At 40.3% G+C, this 22,754-nt stretch overlaps 1 protein-coding gene across 6 annotated transcripts in view; it reads left to right on the top strand.

Moving 5' to 3' along the window:
• The window catches only part of pou6f2 (POU class 6 homeobox 2), a 66,928-nt gene that overhangs the window by 5,856 nt on the left and 38,318 nt on the right, over positions 1-22,754 (top strand). For all 6 annotated transcript variants that reach the window (XM_072451029.1, XM_072451032.1, XM_072451030.1 and 3 more), the window contains 2 exons: positions 9,100-9,197; positions 14,268-14,487. In XM_072451029.1, coding sequence (XP_072307130.1) covers positions 9,100-9,197; positions 14,268-14,487 — 318 coding nt within the window. The remainder of the gene's footprint in view (positions 1-9,099; positions 9,198-14,267; positions 14,488-22,754) is intronic.

Here is a 22,754-nt window from a genome sequence, read left to right on the forward strand (position 1 = left end):
TTGTCCAGGATCTACGTGCCATCTCCTGCGATGCATTAGACTGATACAGGCGACGCACAGTATTGGTTAGCTGTCCAAATAAACTCACTATAATAATAATATTATATGACTTTTATGCGATAATGTTGAATATTTCTATAAAGCTGAATTTGTGATATCCAAGGCTACTTTACTTAAGTTAAAGTTATAAACCACCTTCCTCTTCTAGTGAGTCAAGTTTTCAAATAAATGTTTGAATTGTATAACTTATCATAACAATCTGATTTGAGACGCAAGTGACTCATCTTAAGTGTGGAGTTTCACTTTTTGCCGGTTCATTTCAAATGATTAAGAAATAAGTTATACTCTTATTGTCAAAAAATCATGACATTCCACAATTACATTTATGTTGATCAGTGTATAATGTTTCTTAACTTATTGTTTAAGTTTATGCTGTGAACTTAAATGTGACGTGTGATAGTACTTGGGCCCCATTACTGTCATTGCTTTAAAGTGTCGCTGCTCTCAATTGCACACAAAGACACACACATCTTGCCGCAGGCTCAAGTAGTTATATTATTTTTGTGTAATCAGCTTAGTGAGCAAGATGCATGGTGGGATAGGCTGCTTAGTGATTCAAAGCTCCCTGTAATGTTGCGCTGAGGTTAAGTAATAAAGTGGCACAAACCCGCTGCTGAATGGGCCACGCTGAGTAAATAAGAGCAGATAAAGGAGCGCGAGGGGAACACGACTCTCCCCAGGAGGTGGATCTCATTATGGGGATTCCAGTTGTCTGCACATATGTGAAAACAAGCTTAATGCATGCCTATGAAGCAGGTGTAATACATTTGCTGGTGGGCCCGCGCTGCCCACGGCTACAGCTCCGCGATGTGCGTGTGGCACAGAGGACGGGAGAAGGGTGAGCGGGACAGGCGCACTCTTGTTTTTCCTGAAAACAGCAGCAGAGGTCATCAGGTTTCACGGCACCTTAGATATTCAGAAATGACACACTTCAATATCACATCAAAACGTGACATTGTTTGTGTGTGCAGCGCTAACTAGATTATTTAGTCTGAAGTGAAAAAAGTGTATTATAAGTTCAGTAGGTAGACAGTGGAGGAGAAAATAAATCGGTTTTCACTATTCATTTATTTTAAGTTACACATCTGCTTTAAATTGGAAAATCTTATCAATATGATGTACATATATTGTGTCGTATATTCTCTGTAACCAATATCAGTAATGCTTTCATGTGGAGGTAACAAAGAGGCATCACATCTCCTGGCACGGACACGCTGACTGTTGTCGAGATGTAATTGAAGCTGCAAGGGTCACATTTTCGGAATAGAAATTACAGTCTTGTCTTTGACTTGTGTGGCGTGAACCAGAGATGCATCCCACAGCCCTTGTGTCCTTCACAAGCCTTTATTATTTATAACGCTCGCTCTTTGAGCAATGACCAGTACTAATGCATAACCTTCTGTCCTTCTGGCTGATTCGCTTCCTTTGAAACCAAAGATTGAGGCAGGAGAAGTGGGTGTATGGATGAGCTGGGGTGGAGGCGGGCAGAGGGGGGAGGTGGTACAGGGCAGTGGAGATCCAGGCTATCGAGAAGTTATTACATTTTTCCCTTTATATCTGAGGATGTGGAATAACACTGTGATGCTTCTTTTCTCCAGAATAGAGTTATGGGCTTCAAAGCAATACTATTTCCTGACGTCCCTCCTTCCACTATTTGTCTGCTCCACCAGAATAATGTGCCCCAACAGGAGGGAGGGTGCAGTATCTTTGAGACTACACAATTATTTACTTGTTCCAACCTGTGCTTTTTCAGGTCTGTAAATATTACAAGGTGGAGAAAACACCTTGTAACTAATGCTGGACTTTGCACAGATAAACTCACCTGTAGATAAAGTGTGGGTCTGAGTTGCACACAGCGTTAACTCTGCTGTAGTGCCGCTGTTCACCTGATGTTATCCTGTAGTGTCTGAGCCACAGTGGCCGATCCATTGTTATTATAGCTGTATGACAGAAGGAGTGGGGGGAGAGAGAGAGGGGAAGGCCTTCAGGGCCAAGGGCTAGAAAGTGGGACATAGGCAGCATTAGTGGAAGATGGCCTGGGGCCTGCAGGCTGATGTGTCAGCCATGACATGTGGGTGTCTGGACCCTCACGCACACACTACCCTCCGCCCCACCGGCCACTTCAAATGTCCGGCACTAGACCAGGAAGAGGCTTTTAAAGAGCGTTTATTGTCCGTTACATTAGTTTTGTCTGAAGGTCATAAATAGGACAGCATTATTATCACACTATTATTATTATTATTATTATTATTATACTATTTTTATGTAACTCATATCTAATCAGTTTATTGGAAAAAGTTTTGTCTGATGCTGTATGAAATGTTTAGCACCACAGCTCACATTTGAGTTCTGCAAAGTAAACAAAACCTTCTAAACACAATACTTCCTCACAAATATCGCAGGGACGTAGTTACGATACACACAGTGAAAGCAATGTCTTTGAACAATTGCTGCGCAAATATCTTTAGCGCAAGGTTATGTGCTGCAGACTGGAGAATCCTATTTACCTCAAATATCGTTTAAGCACAGGAGGAGCTAAAGCGGCGCGTGGCTCCTAAAAGGCTTACAGGCCTCTACAGCAAGGCTTCATCTCTCTGTCATAGCCGTAAACGGATGAAGAATCATTTGTATCATTATTTGCCTCTCTCATCCCTCAGCTAATCAGGTTGACATTGCTTTAGGATTGAGGAGGAGGCTTCAGAACAGATGTGCTCATGTGCCAAGTGTCCGTAGCCCCCCCGCATGCCCCCCGCACCCTCCCCCTCGCTGTCCTGAGCCTTTTCCACACTCTGTCTTCCTCTCCCCATCTCTCCTTCTTGACCTTTAAAATAGGCATTTCCTCTTCTCACCAATTTACCTCCCCCTGGTGGTTTTGTGCAGCTTCCATCCCCATTCAGCATCAGAGGGACAGGTGAGAGTCGCAGCAGAGGACCCTTGTGTCAAAGAGTCTTTTGGTGCAGACCCATGTCCAAGGGTGAGCCCAGAAATGACTCTCCTATAGCAATCATCTGCATGTCCAAAAAACAAGAACCTCATATTCAAGTGGTCTATTTTCCCTTGTTTATGTCCAAGTGTCAGTCTCTCCACCTGCTACGTACAACACCGAGGTTTTTTGCCTGCTCTTTGTCACTTTTTTCTCCTCTGAATCCTTTTGACGTGCCTTATTGCTGCATAATCACTCCAGAAATAGTCATAGAACTGCTGAGGTCTTAATTTTTTTTACTGTCTGCAATTCCAAACTTCCACTTGGTGCTGGAATTATGGAAGCCTTCATCTTTGCGGTTCTAACGGGATCAGTAGAATTTTAGACACAAGGCAGAATTGAAAACATTTTTAAATAAAAAGCATCCCTAATCAGAGAAATAAACAAAATTCTACAGAACTGAAATGACACACAAGGTAAATGCTTTTAAATAAATCCACCTGACTATAATCACTGTGACCATTGCAAATATATTACTAATAGACCATATCAGTGCTTATATCGGTGATAGCGTCTTTATATATATTTTGTTAATGGTCCTAGAGGAGGATTTTGTCTCTATTTGCCTTTTGGTCATTTCCAATTGTCCCCAGTGCATCAGCTGTATCTTTTTTAAACATAATAGTGAGTTCAAATGGAAAAAAAAAAGCCAAATATGTGAAGGTATGTTTACGCAATCATGCAACAAATGGTATTTTATCTCTAATATATACATCTTTGTAGACAAATATAAGATATGGGTATAAGCTAAAAAACCTAATTACAGCCAGTATTACAAATATATCTGAGTATGTTTGAAAATAAATCACATCAGTTTTACATTTTCCTGTATCTATTTGCAGCCTGTGGTTCTCTTAATTAAGTAAATGACAGCTTGATTTGCAGCAGCAGCAGGGCCCATTATGTAGCTAATCGTGTACAAGCAGCTACTCAACAGTCTCTGGTGATTCTTTATCTCCAGAAATACTATTGACGAAGCACCAGTGCCTCCCAGGCCCGAGTCCCAGTGGGAGCCATCGGACTAAGAGCACCTGGAGTTACTGGCGGCAGATTATGCTTGGCGTTAATGTAGAGGGTTTGTAATCGTAATGAAACACCGGCTGAATCACAGGTGGATAAGGCTCACATTATTTAAAGGTGCACTATGTAACTTTTCTGGTGGGGGAATATGTTGGCAAAGCAAATACCAAAGCAACAAAGAAAAGCACCACCTGATAGTGCCTCTTTGATGGCGATGTAATGAGATATTGCTTAAAGCCTGATCAACACCATTTTTTCCCGTTTTATTACCTGATAACTGTGCCGTTTGAAGCGTGAGACACCAAAAAGGAATTTAAACATACAAAGTTGAAACAAGTTTTAACTTTTGTCCAAAGACTCCAAGACAGTTTTATGCGTTAAAACATTTTGGACAAGTCAAACGTGATTTTATTTCATCACTTTTACTGGTATAATCCAAGATGCACTTCATCGCTTACAGTGAGTCTAGAATTCTGTGGAACAACTTCTCATGAGACCCAAAGAACTCCAACACATTACTTCAATTTTAGCGTCCTTGCTGGCTACTTGTTCATTTTAGAATTGATTAGAATATTGTATTATTTGTTTTTTAAAGCTGTATATTTCTTAACTTTCTAAACTTTATGTAATGTATTTCTGGTCACATCCAAATGTACCAACCTCCTCAACACACTGAGGTCCCAGGGCCAGCTCCAGCTCGTGGATCCCAAGACTGGACTTCTCTGTTGTCAGCCCCAAACTCACCCACTTTTATTCTCTGGCTTTTAACGCCGCTTTTTTGTTTTCTCTTATAGCTTTAAATGTATTTATTTTATTGGAGTGCCTTATTTTACTGTTTTGTTGTTGTTCAAATTGCCGCGCAGTTTCAGGGACCGCGGCATTTCCCTTATAGCCCGTTATAGCCTCATGGCTAACCCTAACCCTAACCTTAACCCTAACCTTAACCTTAACCCTAACCTTAACCCTAACCTTAACCTTAACCCTAACCCTAACCCTAACCCTAACCTTAACCCTAACCTTAACCTTAAGCCTAACCCTAACCCTAACCCTAACCTTAACTCTAACCTTAACCCTAACACTAACCCTAACACTAACCCTAACCTTAACCCTAACCTTAACCCTAACCTTAACCCTAACCTTAACCCTAACCTTAACCTGGCGCGGTCTAAAACGGCGCTAAAACGCGGTCAAATAGCAGCGCAGTTTCAGGAGCGGCGGCCGGCACAAAAATAACATGGCAGTTTCGGCCGCGCCGCGGCTCTGCAGACACTTCCTTTATTCATTGCTTTTTTTTTTACAGTTATTGGTGGAGCTAAAAGAATCTCTTAAGTTTTTGAACTACTGTGCAGTGTGCAGCACATCGGAAACTGTTCAAAAATGTGATATATCTAAATGTGATATATGGATTCGGATTTGGAAATCTAAAGTGAGTGAGCAGTGCTCTAAACTCTCACCACTGCTACTTTTTAAGTGACATTAACAAAATCAATGGTCAAACAATCTAGGACAAATGGTAGGCTATTGATGGAATTAAACCTTGTGTATGATGTAGCGTGTCATTTATTTGAGCCTAGACTTAACGCATGAATAGTTGATCCAAACCAGCATAAAGTGTTCTGAAATAACTGTGCAACATGTCTACTTCTAATCACATTACACAACACAACACGTATTCCTTGATAGCTACAATATAATTAACTTTAATCTTCACTGCTTAGATACAAACACATATGAAAACTGGGGGCATAGATTAGATGTCAGTGTTACAATGATTGACAGTAAGTTAACGGAGCACATGCACTCAGCCAGACGTTTTCAAAAGGACTATTATAAAAATGGGAGTTGGCTATTCATTGTGAACAGCCTGAATTGTTGCCAGGCCTCTCTTGTACATTTGACAACTTACATAATGCATTTCCACTAAAATAGCTTAAGTGTTAAAGCTTCTTTTATGGGCAGAAATTGATTCATAAATGCACCCAGCCGAAAGCTAACACGAACACAAAGCTTTCAATAACACCCATTTTATTCACACTGTCAATGTATGAAGCGGTTGCATTAGACAAGGTGGCGTGCTGATATCTTTATGAAATCCAGGCTAATTGTTTTGTGGCGCAGTCCTTGGGGCAGCCTGCATTAAGACGGCCCGATCAAGTCCAATAAATGTAGCTCTTAGCGTTTTTGAAACCCGCCCCATGCGCGCTCCACAGTCAGGCCTTGTGTGCCTTTCAGAGTCTCTCCAGTGGCCACTTTGGTGATCAATGAAAGCAAATTTATATAGTGCTGGATATTGGACACATTTCCATGACATAAGCCACATCAGATTGCACCCCACGAGCTGTAATACATATCATTATTCCTGCCTGAGTTTTTTTTTTTTTTTTCAGAAAGTATCAAAATATTATTAAGTTTTATAATTAAAATCAAGGCAGCCAGAACAATGTGGTACAGTATCATTCTTAACCAAATAGATTTAATAGTTACAAAGCCTTACCCGGTCAGAATTGAGAAAAATAGATGCGCTGAAGCTTGAATGTCCTAGATAAATGTAAAGCTATGTTGAATGTGCGTCGCCTGTTCTTTCAAGCGTTTGGCCTACCTCTTTCATCTCCCCTCACATCAATACATCCATTCAGTCCATTTTATCCATTGTGTGACCTGCGTATAATCACAGCATCAAAGCACTTTCTTTTTAGTAAAGGTTTGATCGACATATTGCCATCTGCAAACCTGTTTAAGAATCATTGGCATTGGATGAGTAGATTTTTTTAGAAAAGTAAAACGTGTACAAAGCCTCGAGTAATAAAAAAGAATTGGCAATTTATTCCCTGGATATTTCTTCTGTCAGCTCTTTAATTTAGTTAAAGAAATTACACAAATCCTTGGGGGAAGAGACGTGCATGTGTATTTATTTATTATCGATCCTCTCTGTGGCGGTAAATGCGTTAACGTTACACATATTTGCAAGAGGATGGAGCCTCTCTAAGTTATTTTGAAATGATGCAATGAAAGGCATCAAGGAATTGGTATTCAGTACGCCCCCCCCCACTGTTTATCAAATCAAATACATTATTCACAAGCAATATTTTAACTGCCATCATCACGGACCTGACTGTCTGCATGCACTTTTTATTCTGTGATAAAGTCTCATTTGTCCAGTTTCTTATTCAATTAAATAATTAGTATTAGATGACTGACAGAAAGCAAGTGATGATTGAATTATTTCTATTGGGCAAAGATTTTAAGTGTAAATTAGTAAAAAAAGAATACCACTTGTCCAGTGGTATTCAACCACCTTTTGCTGGACAACTAAAGGGTTACACAGACATTGTTTTATTGTTTTATTAGGACATGATTTATATTTTTGTCATTTGGTCTTCTTTAGCTATGCATTCTTTTTGTTGAAGCTGATGAACAACACTCAATGGTAAATTATTATCATTCTTGTATTTTGTTTTAAATGTGAAATGTAAATCTACTGCAGATATGGGGACATGCACAATGTAATCCATAATGGGTGAAATAATTGGTGAAAAGAGACTGTCTTGTCACAATATCCAGTGCATTTGGGTCTGATGAGGGCGAGGATGTGGACCGTCCTCCTTCAGAGGTAGAGACCAGCCGCAGAAAAGCAGGCTCCCCCTTGGGCTTTCACATCAACCGTCAAACGCTTGAGGTTCATTTGTTGGGTCATGCCATTCACCAATTATTTGGATTTTATGTAAAGATGAAATGATTTTACTTGGCGCAGTGGGCTTTAAAATGTATTGCATAAATAAACTTGACAGGGAATGAGATCTGGCTGTCAGGCTATTGAACTGAAAGCTTTTATGGAAGGGCTAGAAACAACAGCCAGCTCTGTAGGTTATGTTTAGCAAAACAAGCTATTTTCATCTAAGGCTAAAACACACAATGCTGCAGGACTCTACTTTAATCAAAAAGTAAATATTCTCTTTATTCACATTCTTACTGATCTTACTGAGTTTGAACTTCAAAATAGTTATATTCATTACATTTTCATTATTAAAAATACATATCATTAATCAACAGTATTATTGTAAATTAAAATGTAGAATAGAAATGTCCTTTCTTTTGAACATCATTCCAATGTTTGAAAAGAGCCGCTTAAATCATAGTCAATACAAAGAGAAAAGCGCAAGTACAAAGAAAGTGAATTGATATGTCAAGCTGGTGTCATGAGTAAGTGTCTAAATTACATAGAAATGCTGAAAACTTGAAGTTTGAACAGAGATATATTTACTCTGTTAACTCTACTGTACGGTAAAGTGTGAAATGCCCGTGCCTTTCTGAGTGGGCTGTCAGTGGGTTTAAAACTATAATCTGTTGCTCACATAATAACATTTCTCTTTTTCATCTAATTAAGATAAAAATACAAATAAAACATTAATGTAAACCTTCTTGCGTCTTCTCTGCTTGCGTCCTGAGCTTTTGTGTCATACAGCGAGGCGTCATGCAATCTTGATATCATTGAGGTCAAAGGGTGAGGGTCTGAGCGGCCTCTTAGTGCTGCACAGTTAGTGCACTGTGGAGAGATTCTGCCAGATAGTGATTGCTGTGATATCCAATTGTGGGTGTCCTTTATTTTCCCTGCAGCCATCAGCGGGCTTATTATCATGTCCCTGTCTGCCACGCTCCTCTCTGCCCTCGCTCAAACAGGTCTAATTGTGTCCCGTAGCAGTGGGCCCTGGATTAAAGGCGGCTGTGGGTTTAGATGAGTGATACTCAGTGATGTAAATGGCTGAATAATATGGCCCCATCTCCCTGCAGTAATCTGGGCCATCGGGGACCGGCCAGCGCGAGCCTCATCCCCATCAACGAGCCCCTGCGCCGCCTGGTAATTTATTCAAGGCTACGGTGGTTATTGATAAAGCACTTAAGTTCAAATTCCCACCTTCCCCACTGCTTTACTCAGCTCCACACGGCATCGCTGACAGTTTATTTCAGTCCTATTTGAGCTCACCTTGTGCCATATTAAAGCTTGTTCCTTCATCTGAATGCACCTATTGCTTTTCCAGGGGCCCGGGACGGATCAGTGCAGTCCGACACCAGCAGCAGTCCCTCTGAGCAGAGCCACCTGGGCCAGTCCCACCCTGCGTACGCCATGGGGCCACAGGTAAGTCTCACAGTGGCACACTGACCAACGAACAACTAGTGAAGTCAAATAGCAGTGGGTTTCAGAGTGATGAATGATGACATATTAAAAATTGACAATTAAATTAAATTAAAAGAAATCCATGTTTTGAATGGTACTCAAAATGTCTCCTAGGCCTATGTAACACAAACCCATGAATATGTCAGTTAAGGCAGTAGACTTTATGAACCATCTTTCTACAAACTACATCTACTGTATTATGCGTGTAAAATGGCAAAAAAAAAAGAATGAATACATAAAATATTTATGGAAAAAAATAATTTGTACTAGTTTAAAAAGTAATTAGTATGAGTTTACTTTACATTAGTGGTGGGAGATAAAACGTTAAAAGGGCACATACTGTACATACATTTAATTTTTTTTTTAACCTTTCTACAAACCATGTTGGTGATGAGCTTTTTTATGTAGAGAGTTGTATTATGTGAGACACCCATCAATGCATACGTTCATACATTATTACTCATGTAAAATTAAAGTTTAAAAAACATTTTGAGAAAGGTCCTTCCTTTGTTAAAATTGTATTGTCTTACTTTCTATATAGTCAATATTTGTGTTTTTTGTGTTATTATCACAATTGTTGCTTTGGAGTATATCATCTATGATTAAAACTATTAAACATTACAGCATAAAGAGATAGAAACGTCTAGTGTAATCGTCCAGAAACGGGTGATATTTCTGCACTTTTCTGTTGTTAATGGTCCACTTGTGTTTTGTGCGATACTTAAACCTGGAACAAGACATTAATTTTAGCACATTCCTGATGCATTGTTCAAATATTATCAGAAAAGTGTTATTAAGCTGATGCAAAATACAATTGAGATATCAATATCACTCACCCCTATTTGACATCATTATTTCATTTGAATGCATTAAAACTTACAGTGTTTTTCCATGAACTCACAACCCGCACACTAATCTATCAAATCATACAAGGATGGGTTCATTACAATGTGTTGACTTCTCACCTTTAGTGTTACACTCTCCCTGCTCTAAAGTATTTTGTCATTGCACATCATCTTCACATGTAATTGTAGCCGTGGCACTAATGAGCTGACAATACAGGCCTTGTCAAAACAAGCAGGGAGCAGAGCCTGAGCACAGCCTGCTAATAGCTCAATCAGGCATTGTCCTATCTGATTGGATTTATCGGCCCGGTGGCTCGGCAGTGTTTAATGAACATCTATCTCATTAGTGTTGCTCAATGTCACCGCTTAACCCTCGCGCAGCAGCAGGTCGACCCAGTCCCTATAATAAGGCCATTCTGCATACACCCATGACAGTCAGGCTTCATCACGATAAACAAAGATGAAACGCCAAGAAGGAGCCAATTTTCTTTCTTTACTAGGCAGCTTTCTACAAGAAGTAAGTCCCAGTCCAAGAGTCATGTGTGCACAAATGACAAATGCGCTTAATTAAAAGGTCTTTTGGAAATGTGGATATCTGGTCAAGGGCACAGTGCTGGTATAGATAAGAAATAAAACAAGAAAAAGAAGGTATCTGGTCTCAGCAGCAGTTAGTGCCAGAGCCACAGCAGGCGGCTCTCAACAGCCCCCGTCTAATATATTAATGCTGTCAGTACAGTCTCTGTGAAGCTAACACTTTTCAGAAACAAAGGCGCTCCGCATGCCATACCCAATTCTCTTGTTCCAGGATCAATATGTTTTGATAGATTCTCGCTCCAGAGCCGGATATTGTTCGAACAACCATTATCCGATGGTAGTTTACCCAACATGAATCCACCTTCCTTCTGTTTCCCACTCGCAGTTAGGATGACAAAAGTCTGCTATCTGGGTGATTATGGGCAATTTCTCAGTGCCAGAGCTGCCAAGCAGATAGAAAGGCCTATTCTCCCCTGATGGGCAGAGAGGCTTGGTACCACATCCAGTCCTGAGTGGGTCCGCTTACCCATCCCGAGTCCAGCATGCGCACACTCCATGCACTTGTGTGGCCCCTAGGAGACCACTTCTCAACACTCAGCTGTCAGGCTTGCCAAGCGTTGTATACCTGCTTTTACAGCATATGTGAAGCGCACCGGTGAAAGTAACAGGCCCAACAACAACCAACAGCTCAAGTGAACCGCTAATCCACAAGTGTGGCAGGGGTTCTTTTGAGCTAGTTTTAACTGCCCTTAACTCTAATTTCTGATACACGTGGATGATGTACCCATGAGTATCCGGGACGCCTCATATAATAATACTGTTTGAACGTAAAGATATATAAGACAGATCATTTATATAATACAGATAATTTGTCATTATACAGTAAGTAAGTGTGGAAAAACAATGCTAAAATTAGGGTTTACATGTGTACTGTATATGCACCTGTGGTTAAGATTTCACTTTCACGTTTGAAAGTTGTAAAGTGGAACAGCACACAGCCTGAAGAAGCATGGTAACACAAAGCCTTATTCTCAGCAGCAGCCTTATGCTTAACAGCTGCCTGCTTGTCCAGAACTGCCTGTAATAATAAATAAATCAGGGCTACATCTGATAATTGTGGAATTGACTTTTAATGTTATTCCCTTCCATGTGAGGCTGTCTTTTGCTGTCAAGCCTGGCAATCTCATTTTGTTTGACTCCGAGATGAAATGTTCAAAGTCCTTCTTTGATTATATGCTGCTTCGATTCAAGATTAAATTGACTTTAAAAAGCAAGATTAAACATGTGTCACTTGCAGCTAACAAACGGATTGCCTTTGTTATTGTCCTTTGAGGATTCGGCGAGCTCCCGAATTATTAATTCCTTTTTGAGAGTTTATGGCAAATGTCATTTTGAATGCTCTCAGAAGCTTTGGATTTGTCATCTGTTATGCTCTGTTGTTGTGTATCAAAGCAAATGTTGAGAAAGAAAACCTCCGCCAACAGTGATCACAATTTGTTTTTGTTGTATTAAAGTTCCGGCAGAAAAAAAAAATCTTAAGTCAAAAATTGCCCTTTTTCTGCAACAGCGCCTTAGGTACATTTCTATCTATTGATTTAGTAAGTGTTAAAATAGAATAGCCAAAGTTATGCATTATATTAAATTGGAGTTGGAATTTTATATTAGCATAAGTTATCAATATGTATCTATACTAGAGTTTGGATTATTAAATGTCTTAAGCGTTTCAAAAGTGCATTTATTAGCTCTATAAAGAAATGAGAATCATACAGTTCCTGTAGACAGAGATGTGGATTCAAAGCCGTGTGACGTCATAGCTCCTAAACTGCACTGGCCTGTGTGTCGTAGCGCGTGGTGGCGAGTGCACTACACCGGGTTATCAGAGTGACATGCCTGTCACCTATGTGCACTGCCTTTGGAAGTGGCCATAGTCTTCACACCAGCCGGCTCTGCATCCAGCGCAGGCAGCAGACACACCGATGCAAATCACAAGCTGAGGGCTGACAATTGAAGTTAAAGGCTTGTGAACTCCAGTCTTAGAGGAGTAGACGTAGTGCAGTCAGGCTTACCTTTGCTGGTTTAATTTGGACACAACACATGCTGACATTGTACTTTCATTATTTTACCCTGAACAATTCAATTTGAAATTATTCCACTACATTTTGCTGCACCTTCACCATCTTCTGCTTCATACTCCATTTGCAGATTTTGTTTGACATGCTCAAACCAAACATTGTTTAGGTTTTCTACCAGATTGAAGCCGATTTGAAATGTCTTTCAGGGTATTCGCATAGTTTTAAGTTGTTGCACAAACTACCCTACTTCAAGCTCAAAGCTCTCAATGACAAATGTGTTTCCAAACCCACTTCCTCGGAAAATGCGTTTAACAAGATCCTCTGTGCAAAATATCTCAGAGCGATTCTTCTGATAACATATCTCTCCTCTGAGGGTATGACAGCAGCGATTCCACTTTAACTAATATGAATGAATGAGTACATGAAGAGACAGGACTGATGTTATTTGCCTCATCAAAAGACTACAGAAGTACTCAATATTTTCCTAAGCTCCATATTTCCTGTAGGAGGTTTTGTTCACTGGGATGAAACATACTTCAGGTGTGAAACATTCTCACCTCTTTTACAAAGATTAGATGTGATCTCTGTCAGACTGCAGCAGCTAAAGTACTGCATTCATTAAAATACATTGATTAAAACTGGAGTAATTGAAGTGGAATCTGATACACTGTTTTTGTGTATTTGACTATTGATCCTCTTGGACTTTGTAATCACTACTTACACTTACTCTGCATTTCCTGAAGTTACTACCCTGCTCCAAAGTGTCAATTAAATTTTGTACTCTCAGCACAATCACTCGAGTCATATTTAATACACAAAACTCAAAGAAAATTCAGATAGGTGGATGTTGTTTGGTCGATTGCATCTGTGTTTTTTTTACTGAAAAACAAACTAAGTAATAGTATTCTACAACTCATCAGACTGCCTAAAGGGTCCTGGCTAAACTCATGTCTGTGCTGGACCATGAGTGTCGCCCCCTGCAGGACACTGTCCTTTCTGGAGAGCAGCTTCAGTCACAGACTGATCCACCCTCGCTGTGTGAAGGAGACGTTTCACAGGTCTTTCCTTCCTGCTGCTGTCAGACTCAATAAAACACTGTTAGCTCTGAACATGTGTCATTCAGCTTCATAATCAAGTGCAATAATGTGACATAATGTCAATCATCATGGTGCATTATCTTCTGTCCATATAACAGCTGTAAATAAGAGTGTTATTATTATTAAGATTCTAAGAGTTATTTTTAAGTTATCTGTTTTTATTATTATACTTCTGTGCCTAATCTGTGTTGCAACACTGAAATTTCCCCATTGTGGGACAAATAAAGGTTATCTTATCTTATCTCATCTTAACAGAACTCAATATGCAAAATGTAATGAACGATACAAGTGTATGTTATTACACATTCAAGAGCTGTATTGCCCAAAAAAGTACACATTACATACAGTACCTTTTAGCTCAGACTTATCCAGATGTCAGACTATGTCTGACTGCTATTGATAGAATTCAACTAAAACCTACAATACAAATCTCTTTCTGAATGTGTATCCTTTTTCATAATATGTATTTCCCTGTGTCCACAGTCACTCCTGATGGCGCAGCAGTTGGCCAACGCAGTAGGTGGTGTAATGTCTGGGGCAGCTCCAGGCATGAATCAGCCCATCCTCATCCCATTCAGCGCAGGCGGACACCTGGGCAGCCAGCAGGGCCTGGTCCTGTCTCTGCCGACAGCCAATATTCAGAGCCTGGTGGCTGCGGCCGCCGCAGGAGGCATCATGAGCCTGCCCCTCCAAAACCTGCAAGGTACTATCCCTCCACTCACACATGTGAGGCACATTCAAACTGCTGTACATGTTCACATTTATACATCGTAACAACTGCAAACTCTGTGTTCATTTCAATTCCTTGTGTTTTTATAAATCAGCTTACTTTAATACAAAGCAAGAAATCAATGGTTTAAAGTTATTTTTTTGTAGAAACCTTTTTCATTATGTTGTTTTTCTGAAATGCTTTACAAAGCTCCTCCTGACCAGGTAAGATTCCTCTAAGGGTTGCATCCCAAAAAGCTGCCATCTTCACATTGCCTGAAGGAATAACCATATTAATTACAGGTCAACGTTTTGCAGCGCAAAAGCACTTTCTGCCTCTCGTGTGCATAAGAGTGCCCTGTACTTTACTTTTTATCTCCTTTCCACCTCATCTGTCCATCCACAGGGCTGTACTGATGCTTCTTTAAACTTTAATGTGCAAGTGTTCTCTTTTGATCATAGTTGTAAATGGTTTTCATTTTAATGTTTAAAACATTGTCTCTCTTATACCATTAGATTGAAGGACAGATGCAAAAAACGTCTGTCATGAATCTTTAATGAGAGAGATGCTCTAATGTAAAGATGTAAAGTAGTGTGTTTTGGGGATGGATATTACAATAATGCCAGTACTGTGCAAAGTGCAGGGAAGGTACCCTCATGTGGAAATAGATAGACAGATGCCTTGAGTGAGGAAATGTGGAGGTAGAAGCCTAATGGACACAAACATGCATAAATAACAGCAGCCATCGCTATGGGCAGAGCTTTTAATAAACCCACTTCTATCTAGTGAAACCCCTCAATGTATCCGTCAGTAGTGAGCAGTAATGGGCCCAGCAGGCCTGTCTGACTCTCACTTCAGCAGGTCCTCCTTTGGTGCATCAGGGACAAGCCATGGGCCTCAGTCATCTGATGAAGCCATCCACAAACACACTGCTGAGTGTCAGAGCAACATAACTAACAGCTCCAAGTTATTCTCATTACCCCAGTACCATTCTGGACCTCAACTCCTGATAAAGCTCCTCTATTCCAGATAGTGAGAAAAATGTGCAAAGAAATGCCTCCGTGGCAGATCTTTTTAAAGTGTGTGGACTGACAGACTGCCTGTTCGCACATCCTCTTATCTGAAGGGGATGCATTGAAGGGACCTCGGTGGAGAGAAAGTGACACAAGTCAGGAGTGAAGCTAAATGTCTTGACTGTGTCCAGGCCCCTCTGGCCACGCGGCGCTCCTCCACGCTGCCCTGTCCGAGCTCATCATGGCTCCAGTGAATGAGGCCTGCTGGCGCAGCACCTCTGTCAGACAAGTGCAGCTCTGGCCTCTGCCCCCGCACCCCTGTACGGGCCGCTGGCCCCCAGCTCAGCCCGATTAATCACACATATAATACAGGCACCCTGTCAGCTCCTCCTCCTCCTCAGGAGCACCACGCTGCCAGCTAATTAGTGTCAGATCAGACAAGACAACTGTGAGAAACAGTAATGAGACTACACGATGGGTCTTGCCAGTGGTTGTATTTAAATGTAATGTGGCGGCTAATGAGCCTCTAATAAGGCTGTTTGTCTCAGGCAGAGGCTGTTGGAGAATGGAGTAATGAATTTTCTACATGAACACCAGCCACAGGTTTACTTAAGTTATATTAGAAAATACAGTACAATATTAACATAATAAATCTAACACATGTATTCCTGTTAAATAAATAAATACATGTAAGTATATTTAATCTTTCAGAAGCAAAGCAGCCATGCTAATCAAAGCTAACTCTCTTGTTGACATTATGGAAGAGCTGTGAGCTTCAGCGGGGCAGTACGCCGACTGTGATGAATAACTATCACTGTAATGGGGTTGTGCTGTAAAGTCGGAGCGGTTGCTTAAATAAAACTGAGCAGCATCTTGAGGCAGACTCAGTAAACACAGGCTCCAGTGTAACTGGTTATTTGTCAGAATGATTTATGCTCGCAAACATGCAGTAAAAACAAATTCCCAATGAAACTAAGCAAGGGAGAAAGTTATCTTTAGTGACAGAGTGCACACAATTCTAGCTGACTTCACAGAGACAAAAAGTAGGTTGGGTCATGCTAGAGGTCTATAAATGTGACGCTTGGTATGAATTTAATATTACCGGTATATGTGATTTCCACTGTTCAAGTGTAAGTGTGTGTGACTGATGCTGACAAAACAGCTCCTCTGTTTGTTTGAGTTACTGTTGTTTTAATCTGTTCATAACAAGCAGCACATGATTACGTACTTTGTAAAAGCAGCTGTAGTATCAAAGCCGTGTGATGCTCAAGAGGAGGAGGCTGAACAAAGTCTCATGTGTCTACCCATCTTCTCTGCGTCTCTCTGAGTAATGCAAGAAGCTAGTTTACAGCTGCTCTTTTTCATTAATAAGGACATCCCATCTTATTTGCTGTGAGCTGAAATCCAAGCAGCGCATCACATCAGAGAGCCAACTTCTAATGGTGAGGGGAAAGCATTGTTCCTCTGTACTCGTCCACAGGAAACACAAAACAGCACTCAAGCTTCCTGATAAAGGTCGGCTCCCACTCACCTGCAGTAATGAGCCCGCTGTCAGTGCCAATCAAAGGCGCGTCTGCGTTTGAGGGAAGCGCTCAGTGTTGTCGTTTGCAGTTTGCGGCTGTTGGAATGGTACACATTAGGGAAATCACGGTGCTCATTACAGCACCAAAGGGTGGGCTCCTGGGGGAAGAGGCAAATGTTTCCACACTAGTTAGACATGTCAGACTCTATTGCTTCCGCCTCAGCTGACTGCTGCTCCTTTAAGAGGTGAGCTCACCGGGGCAGCCCACTGACTTAACCCCTGTCTGCTCTGGGGAAGCCTTGTGCCTCTGCAGCCAGATCAAGAAGATAGATTCAAATATTTGTATTGTATAGTAATAAATATTATGTAGTCGTAGCACACACACACATGAATGTGTGTAGTGTTTTCAATTGGTGTGGTTATTTTCTAATGATTTCACTTTGCTGAGGTTGTAAGATGACGCGAAGAGGGGAGAGCCGCATTAAATAAATAGGAGTGATAAAATGTAGACCTCATACATTTCAAAGCTAATGCAACTAGCGGTGCAATCGGAGCAGCTGCACACAGTCCTGAAGCAGTAATTTGATTGATTTGTTGTGACAGCAGCCAAATAATTGAGAGTGAGAGGTGCTTCTGGAGATGAAGCGCAGCCACAGACAGGTTCCAGGCAGTCCCAGCAGATACAGCACCGGGTTCTCATCTCTGCCATTGATATCTGCCACTGGTTTATTGTTTGTCTTCAATAAGCAGCTCAGAAACGTGCAGGGATACTGCCTTTGTGACATTTCAGCAGCGGGGGAAATAATCAGCAGGCATAATGTACAAAGCTGCGCTGAGAGAGTTCAAATCAGAAAATACAAATTTGCACCCTGGGTCTGCTGTACACAGATGATCACATAGTCCCTTTTGGGTGTCTTTTGAAGAGATGTGAGGGAAATTTACCCCCTGATGTTTCACTTTTGAAGACACGTTAATGATTTGTTTCGAATTCAAGTTACATATACCTGGTAATTGCACAAAACTATCCATATGTGTATTGTAAATGCAAATCTGTAATGCTTTTGTGTAGTGAGACAGTGTAGTACTGTTGTCTCCGCCCTCTGGCTCTTGTGTTTTGCTTCTGTGGATGGTGGCAGTGTCACTCCTGCTCAGCCATGCCACAGGACAGCACAGTGCCAGGGCCCGAAATAGAAAGAGAAGAAAACAGAGGGAGGGAAAGTCTTTATGAAGCTGCGGAGGAGGACAATCAAATTGTTAATCAGATGTGGCTGTGTCTGCTCCTCCACAGCGAACCCTAACATTTGCCCTCGCTGGTAAACACTGACAGAGGCTTTTGGCAAACTGCTACAAGCACACAATCCCCTCACATTACACTTTGACACAAATGTTAGCAAGCAAACATTCTCAGATAATTTAATTTTACCCATAGGACTGCAAGATTAATGGAAATCAAATAGAAATTACAATTTGAATCAACACAATTAGCAATCCTGTCATATTCAGTATAAAATAATTGCAAACTCTAAAATATTTATCTGTGCAAACCTGTTCTGAAATACATATTATTCCTTTATTAGTTAGTCAGCTGACATAAGCCAATGTCAGTCTTTTTGTCAATTCTTCTGGACGTGTCAACTTTGAACAAAATCCCATTAATAAAAACATAAATCGCATTAAGATATTTTTTCCCAGATCGTATAGCCCTATTATCTAGTTCAAGATAAATGTTTTATTTTTGAGCCCTTCCATCTCACAATAGTATACATGAATATATCATTGAAATAAAAAAAATAAAAAAATTAATCAATTATTGTTAAATATATATTCTGTTAAATACGACTATTCTAGGTACACTTTAACATTCCTGTGGGAAAATTACAAGCTAATACTAACAACTGTAATCAGCCAATTCCACCTGATATATTATAGATTGTTCCACCCTTTTGTTTTTCTGATATTTCCACACTTGTGGCTATGTTTCCGGTAAATGCCTTGACCACTTGGCCCAAGGTTGTTTTGTTGAAATTACATCTCACTTTTTTTTAAAAGAGGTTTCCAAAAGATTCGCTAAAGGTCTGTCGTATTGGCAAGGTGCAATTCAAAGGCTTTCAGCAACAATCTGTAGTCAAGCATTTTAAATGAAAATTGATCTGTGATTTACATGGTCAGTGAGGGGAAAATGAACTTATGAAATGTTGTAAATGAAATATTAGACAAGGTGCATTGGGAGGGAGCAGACAGAGATGGTAATCTTGTGGAACTGGAATCCCCGCCTGGGAAGACTGGGTGACATTTTACATTTATCTGTGTTCTGCTTGAGGTGTAATGTTAATGGTAATTTTATGGGACTGAACTGGAATGAAAATGGTGTTATCACCGATTTCCTCAAAGTGCAATTGTGTATGGAAGCACAGCTGCATCCTTCATTTCCCTTTGCCCGATCATAAGAGTTATTGCAGTCTTTGCTCTGAAATTGATAATGTGTATTCTGCCTGTTTTATGTGTCTCTTCTGTTTTTGGAGCCATGTATCACACACCTTTACCACTTTGTGGCACATGTCTCTTGCTGCACTTTACACTTTCTTAAAACATGAAAACAGCTACGTAGTTGGTCCTTTAATATGTAAAATCCTCATAAAATAGCTTCATTATATTTACTCCATTATTTGTACAAGTGTGTTCAGAATTCTGATGCAAGCAAATGCATTAATATTGATCTATCATGGACTTAATAATACAAGCAAATCAATGTAGCATTATGCTGTAATCAATACTACTTACACTCAGCACAGATGTTCTAATTTTGATCGATAGCCTGTGCAGTGAACGCATCCTCTCCCACTATTCCTCTGTACAACATGTATGGATTTTCATAGAGCGGCTTGTTCCGTGTTTGAAGGAGAAATAAAGGCACAAGTGAGATGAACAAACAATGGTGCGCGCTGTAGTGGGAGAGTGGGAGCCAGTCGGACCACAGAGGTCATTCTTAAACACTGCTCTCCGGTTCCCTGTCTGTGAAACCAAAGAGCCTGCGGTGGCATTTGTCAGCAGATGGGGTGGAACCAAACCCCTGACCAACCGGGACGTCCTAGCCACTGCTAAAAGCTATCTGTGGTTACTAATCGCTGACCAGGGCCTAATTACCTTAATTAATGGCCCTGGTATCATGGGGCCCGATTTGTGGGGCTTTTATCAGTATCAGTGAAGCTTAAAAGGTCCCGCAGGAGGCTTGAGGAGTGTGTCAGTCCCACGGCTGCTATTTCTGGACTAACAGTAGGCACATCACAGCCTCCTGTGGCATCAGGGCTGGATGGTGTTTGGAGGCACATATCTGTTACTTACACATCTACAGAAAACCCAAGTACCTTTTTCTGTCAAAGAAAGACTCACGTTACTGCCTTTTAATTTTTTTTGCAAAAGTATCAAATATTTCCAGAATAACTTTAAGAAATATTCAGTTTTCCACATGAAATATCACACATGATTTATATTTTTATTATTGATATTGTTGTGATTTTTTTTTTATTTTTATAAACAGCAGTAAACTATATTATTATATTAAACAGACTACCATAATAACATTCACACTTCATTATATTACAAGAAATAATACAAAATAATACAAATAAAGTCATGTCCATACATCTAAACAAAAGTTATAGAAAGACACAATTATTTTAAAAAAAGAAAAGAAAAAAAAAGCCCATCTTATCACACATACATCCTGTCTATTTATAGGCTGCAGAGATAAAATTGTAATAAAAATTCAGTGATTGCTTTCCTGGACATATCCCCTCATTCATCCCGTGTACACAAGGCTCATGCCTGCATTACACTTCCATAATTCACAATGACATAGTAGACGTTTCACAAAAGGTGGGGGGTTTTGTTCAGCGAGCCCTCACTGTGAAATTAGCCCTGGTACTTCCATTTTCCAGTGGCAGTGAAATGGTTAAAAGACACAGATCAGCCGGTATGAAAATAGAACTGATTCAACAAAATCTGCTGCTGCTCCTTCTTGCTTGCTACTCAGCCAACCAATGAAAAAAAAAAAAAAAGTCCCTCCTCCCTTGTATTTCCTCTCCCCCTCCAGCCCATCCCCAGCCCCCGTCAGGCACCTTGTCCGCATTTGAAGAAGCCTCGCAAGTTTCGGGGGTGCATACATTTCTTTTGATGATATATTGTCCGGATGTGGAATTTCATTTACTGCCGCTGCCCTTTGCTGAACCTGTTGCTAGTCAGTGAGCACGATAAGCGTATAAGTAGCATGGTACTTCATTCATCATACATCGTTCTGGGCTCTCAAATATCTCATATGCGATTCAGGAAGAAACTACTAAACCGGCACAAAGGATCCCTCCAGGATCAGCTGAGGCTCCATTTAACGCTGTGTACAAAATGCGCTTGCTTCTTGTTATCAAATACACGCTCTTCATGTCTACAAAACATTAGGCTTCATTTCGCGCTGTGCATATTGTTTATGTAGTAGTGGGTAAAGTGCATCTCCACCACTCGTGTTCCACATAATTCCATTCCGTTGCATTTTGAATACATGCATTTTGAAAAAAGAAATCCCCCTCAATCATAGTGGCTGCCTTGTGTTGTATTAAACAGCATTGATAATCACAAGAGGCTGGTGTCACTCAGAAGTCTCCACATCACTGAGGCAGACAGTTGTGCTGCTGGGCATGTTGTGGTGTGTGAAAGTGCTTACACGCTCCCTCACACAACCAAAGGGAATAATTAAAGACACAAGATGGAGGCACAAGAATGGAAAGCAAATCCCATTGTTTGGGCTTATTTCATCCCACTGAATTTCTTTTTTCACACTTTTCTTTTTTGCTCTCTTCTCACATTCTTCTCCAAATGCGCTGTGGGTAAGCGGCGCGCTATCAAAAGCATATGTAAACCAAGCAGCGCAGAACAAAAGCCTTAAGATGTCCTCCTCAGACCCACATTGCCTTTTGATTATTCTGCAATCATTCTATAATAATAAAAACAATAATGAAGTCATATTTTGCGGCTTGCAGAAATAAAATACAACTTTTTTCTATCTTCTGTTGTCTTTTGGTGTCAAAAGTGTCCACTATTGTTCTGTTCTGCAACTTGTCATCGCAAACACAAAGTACATTCAATAAATAACATTCTATATAACCTAATTTACTGAACATTAAGCAGAATACATTTCCAAATAAAATGTGTTTCCATTCTCTTATGATTATCTTCTCACAGCAGTAGCTTTCTATGGGACTTCACCCACCCCAGACATTTCCTCCAGCCAGAGATGTGCACAAGTCTTTTACTGAAAGTCCAAGTCCCAGTTTCTACAAATTGTACATTGTCCTGATGAATAGACACTTGAAAATAAATAAATGAAACATACAATTATGTATTCTTCAAAAATGTGATACAAATTGTTTTGGCAAATATATTATTTGAGAATAATCATGGGACAAATCAGAAACTTTCAGAAACTGCACAAAACATAAAAATTATCCCCAGCAGAAAATCTACCCTACTATACTTGTGACCACTTCTTGTTTCTAAATTGTTACTCACTCTTACTCCATGCTCCATTTTGCCTGTAGTTGGCCTTTTGTACATGTCGTGTCCTCTGTATGTCTCTGCTAGACTCTTCTGCGCCCTGATAAATAATTACAGAAAGTGCGAGCTGTAGCCTCTTGGCAATAAATTGATTACAAGCTGTACATTGAATTTCTTGTTTG

The sequence above is a fragment of the Eucyclogobius newberryi genome, unplaced genomic scaffold, assembly GCF_026437365.1.
Source record: "Eucyclogobius newberryi isolate DKJ021-1_F unplaced genomic scaffold, fEucNew1.0.hap1 SCAF_18, whole genome shotgun sequence".
Lineage (NCBI taxonomy): Eukaryota > Metazoa > Chordata > Actinopteri > Gobiiformes > Gobiidae > Eucyclogobius > Eucyclogobius newberryi.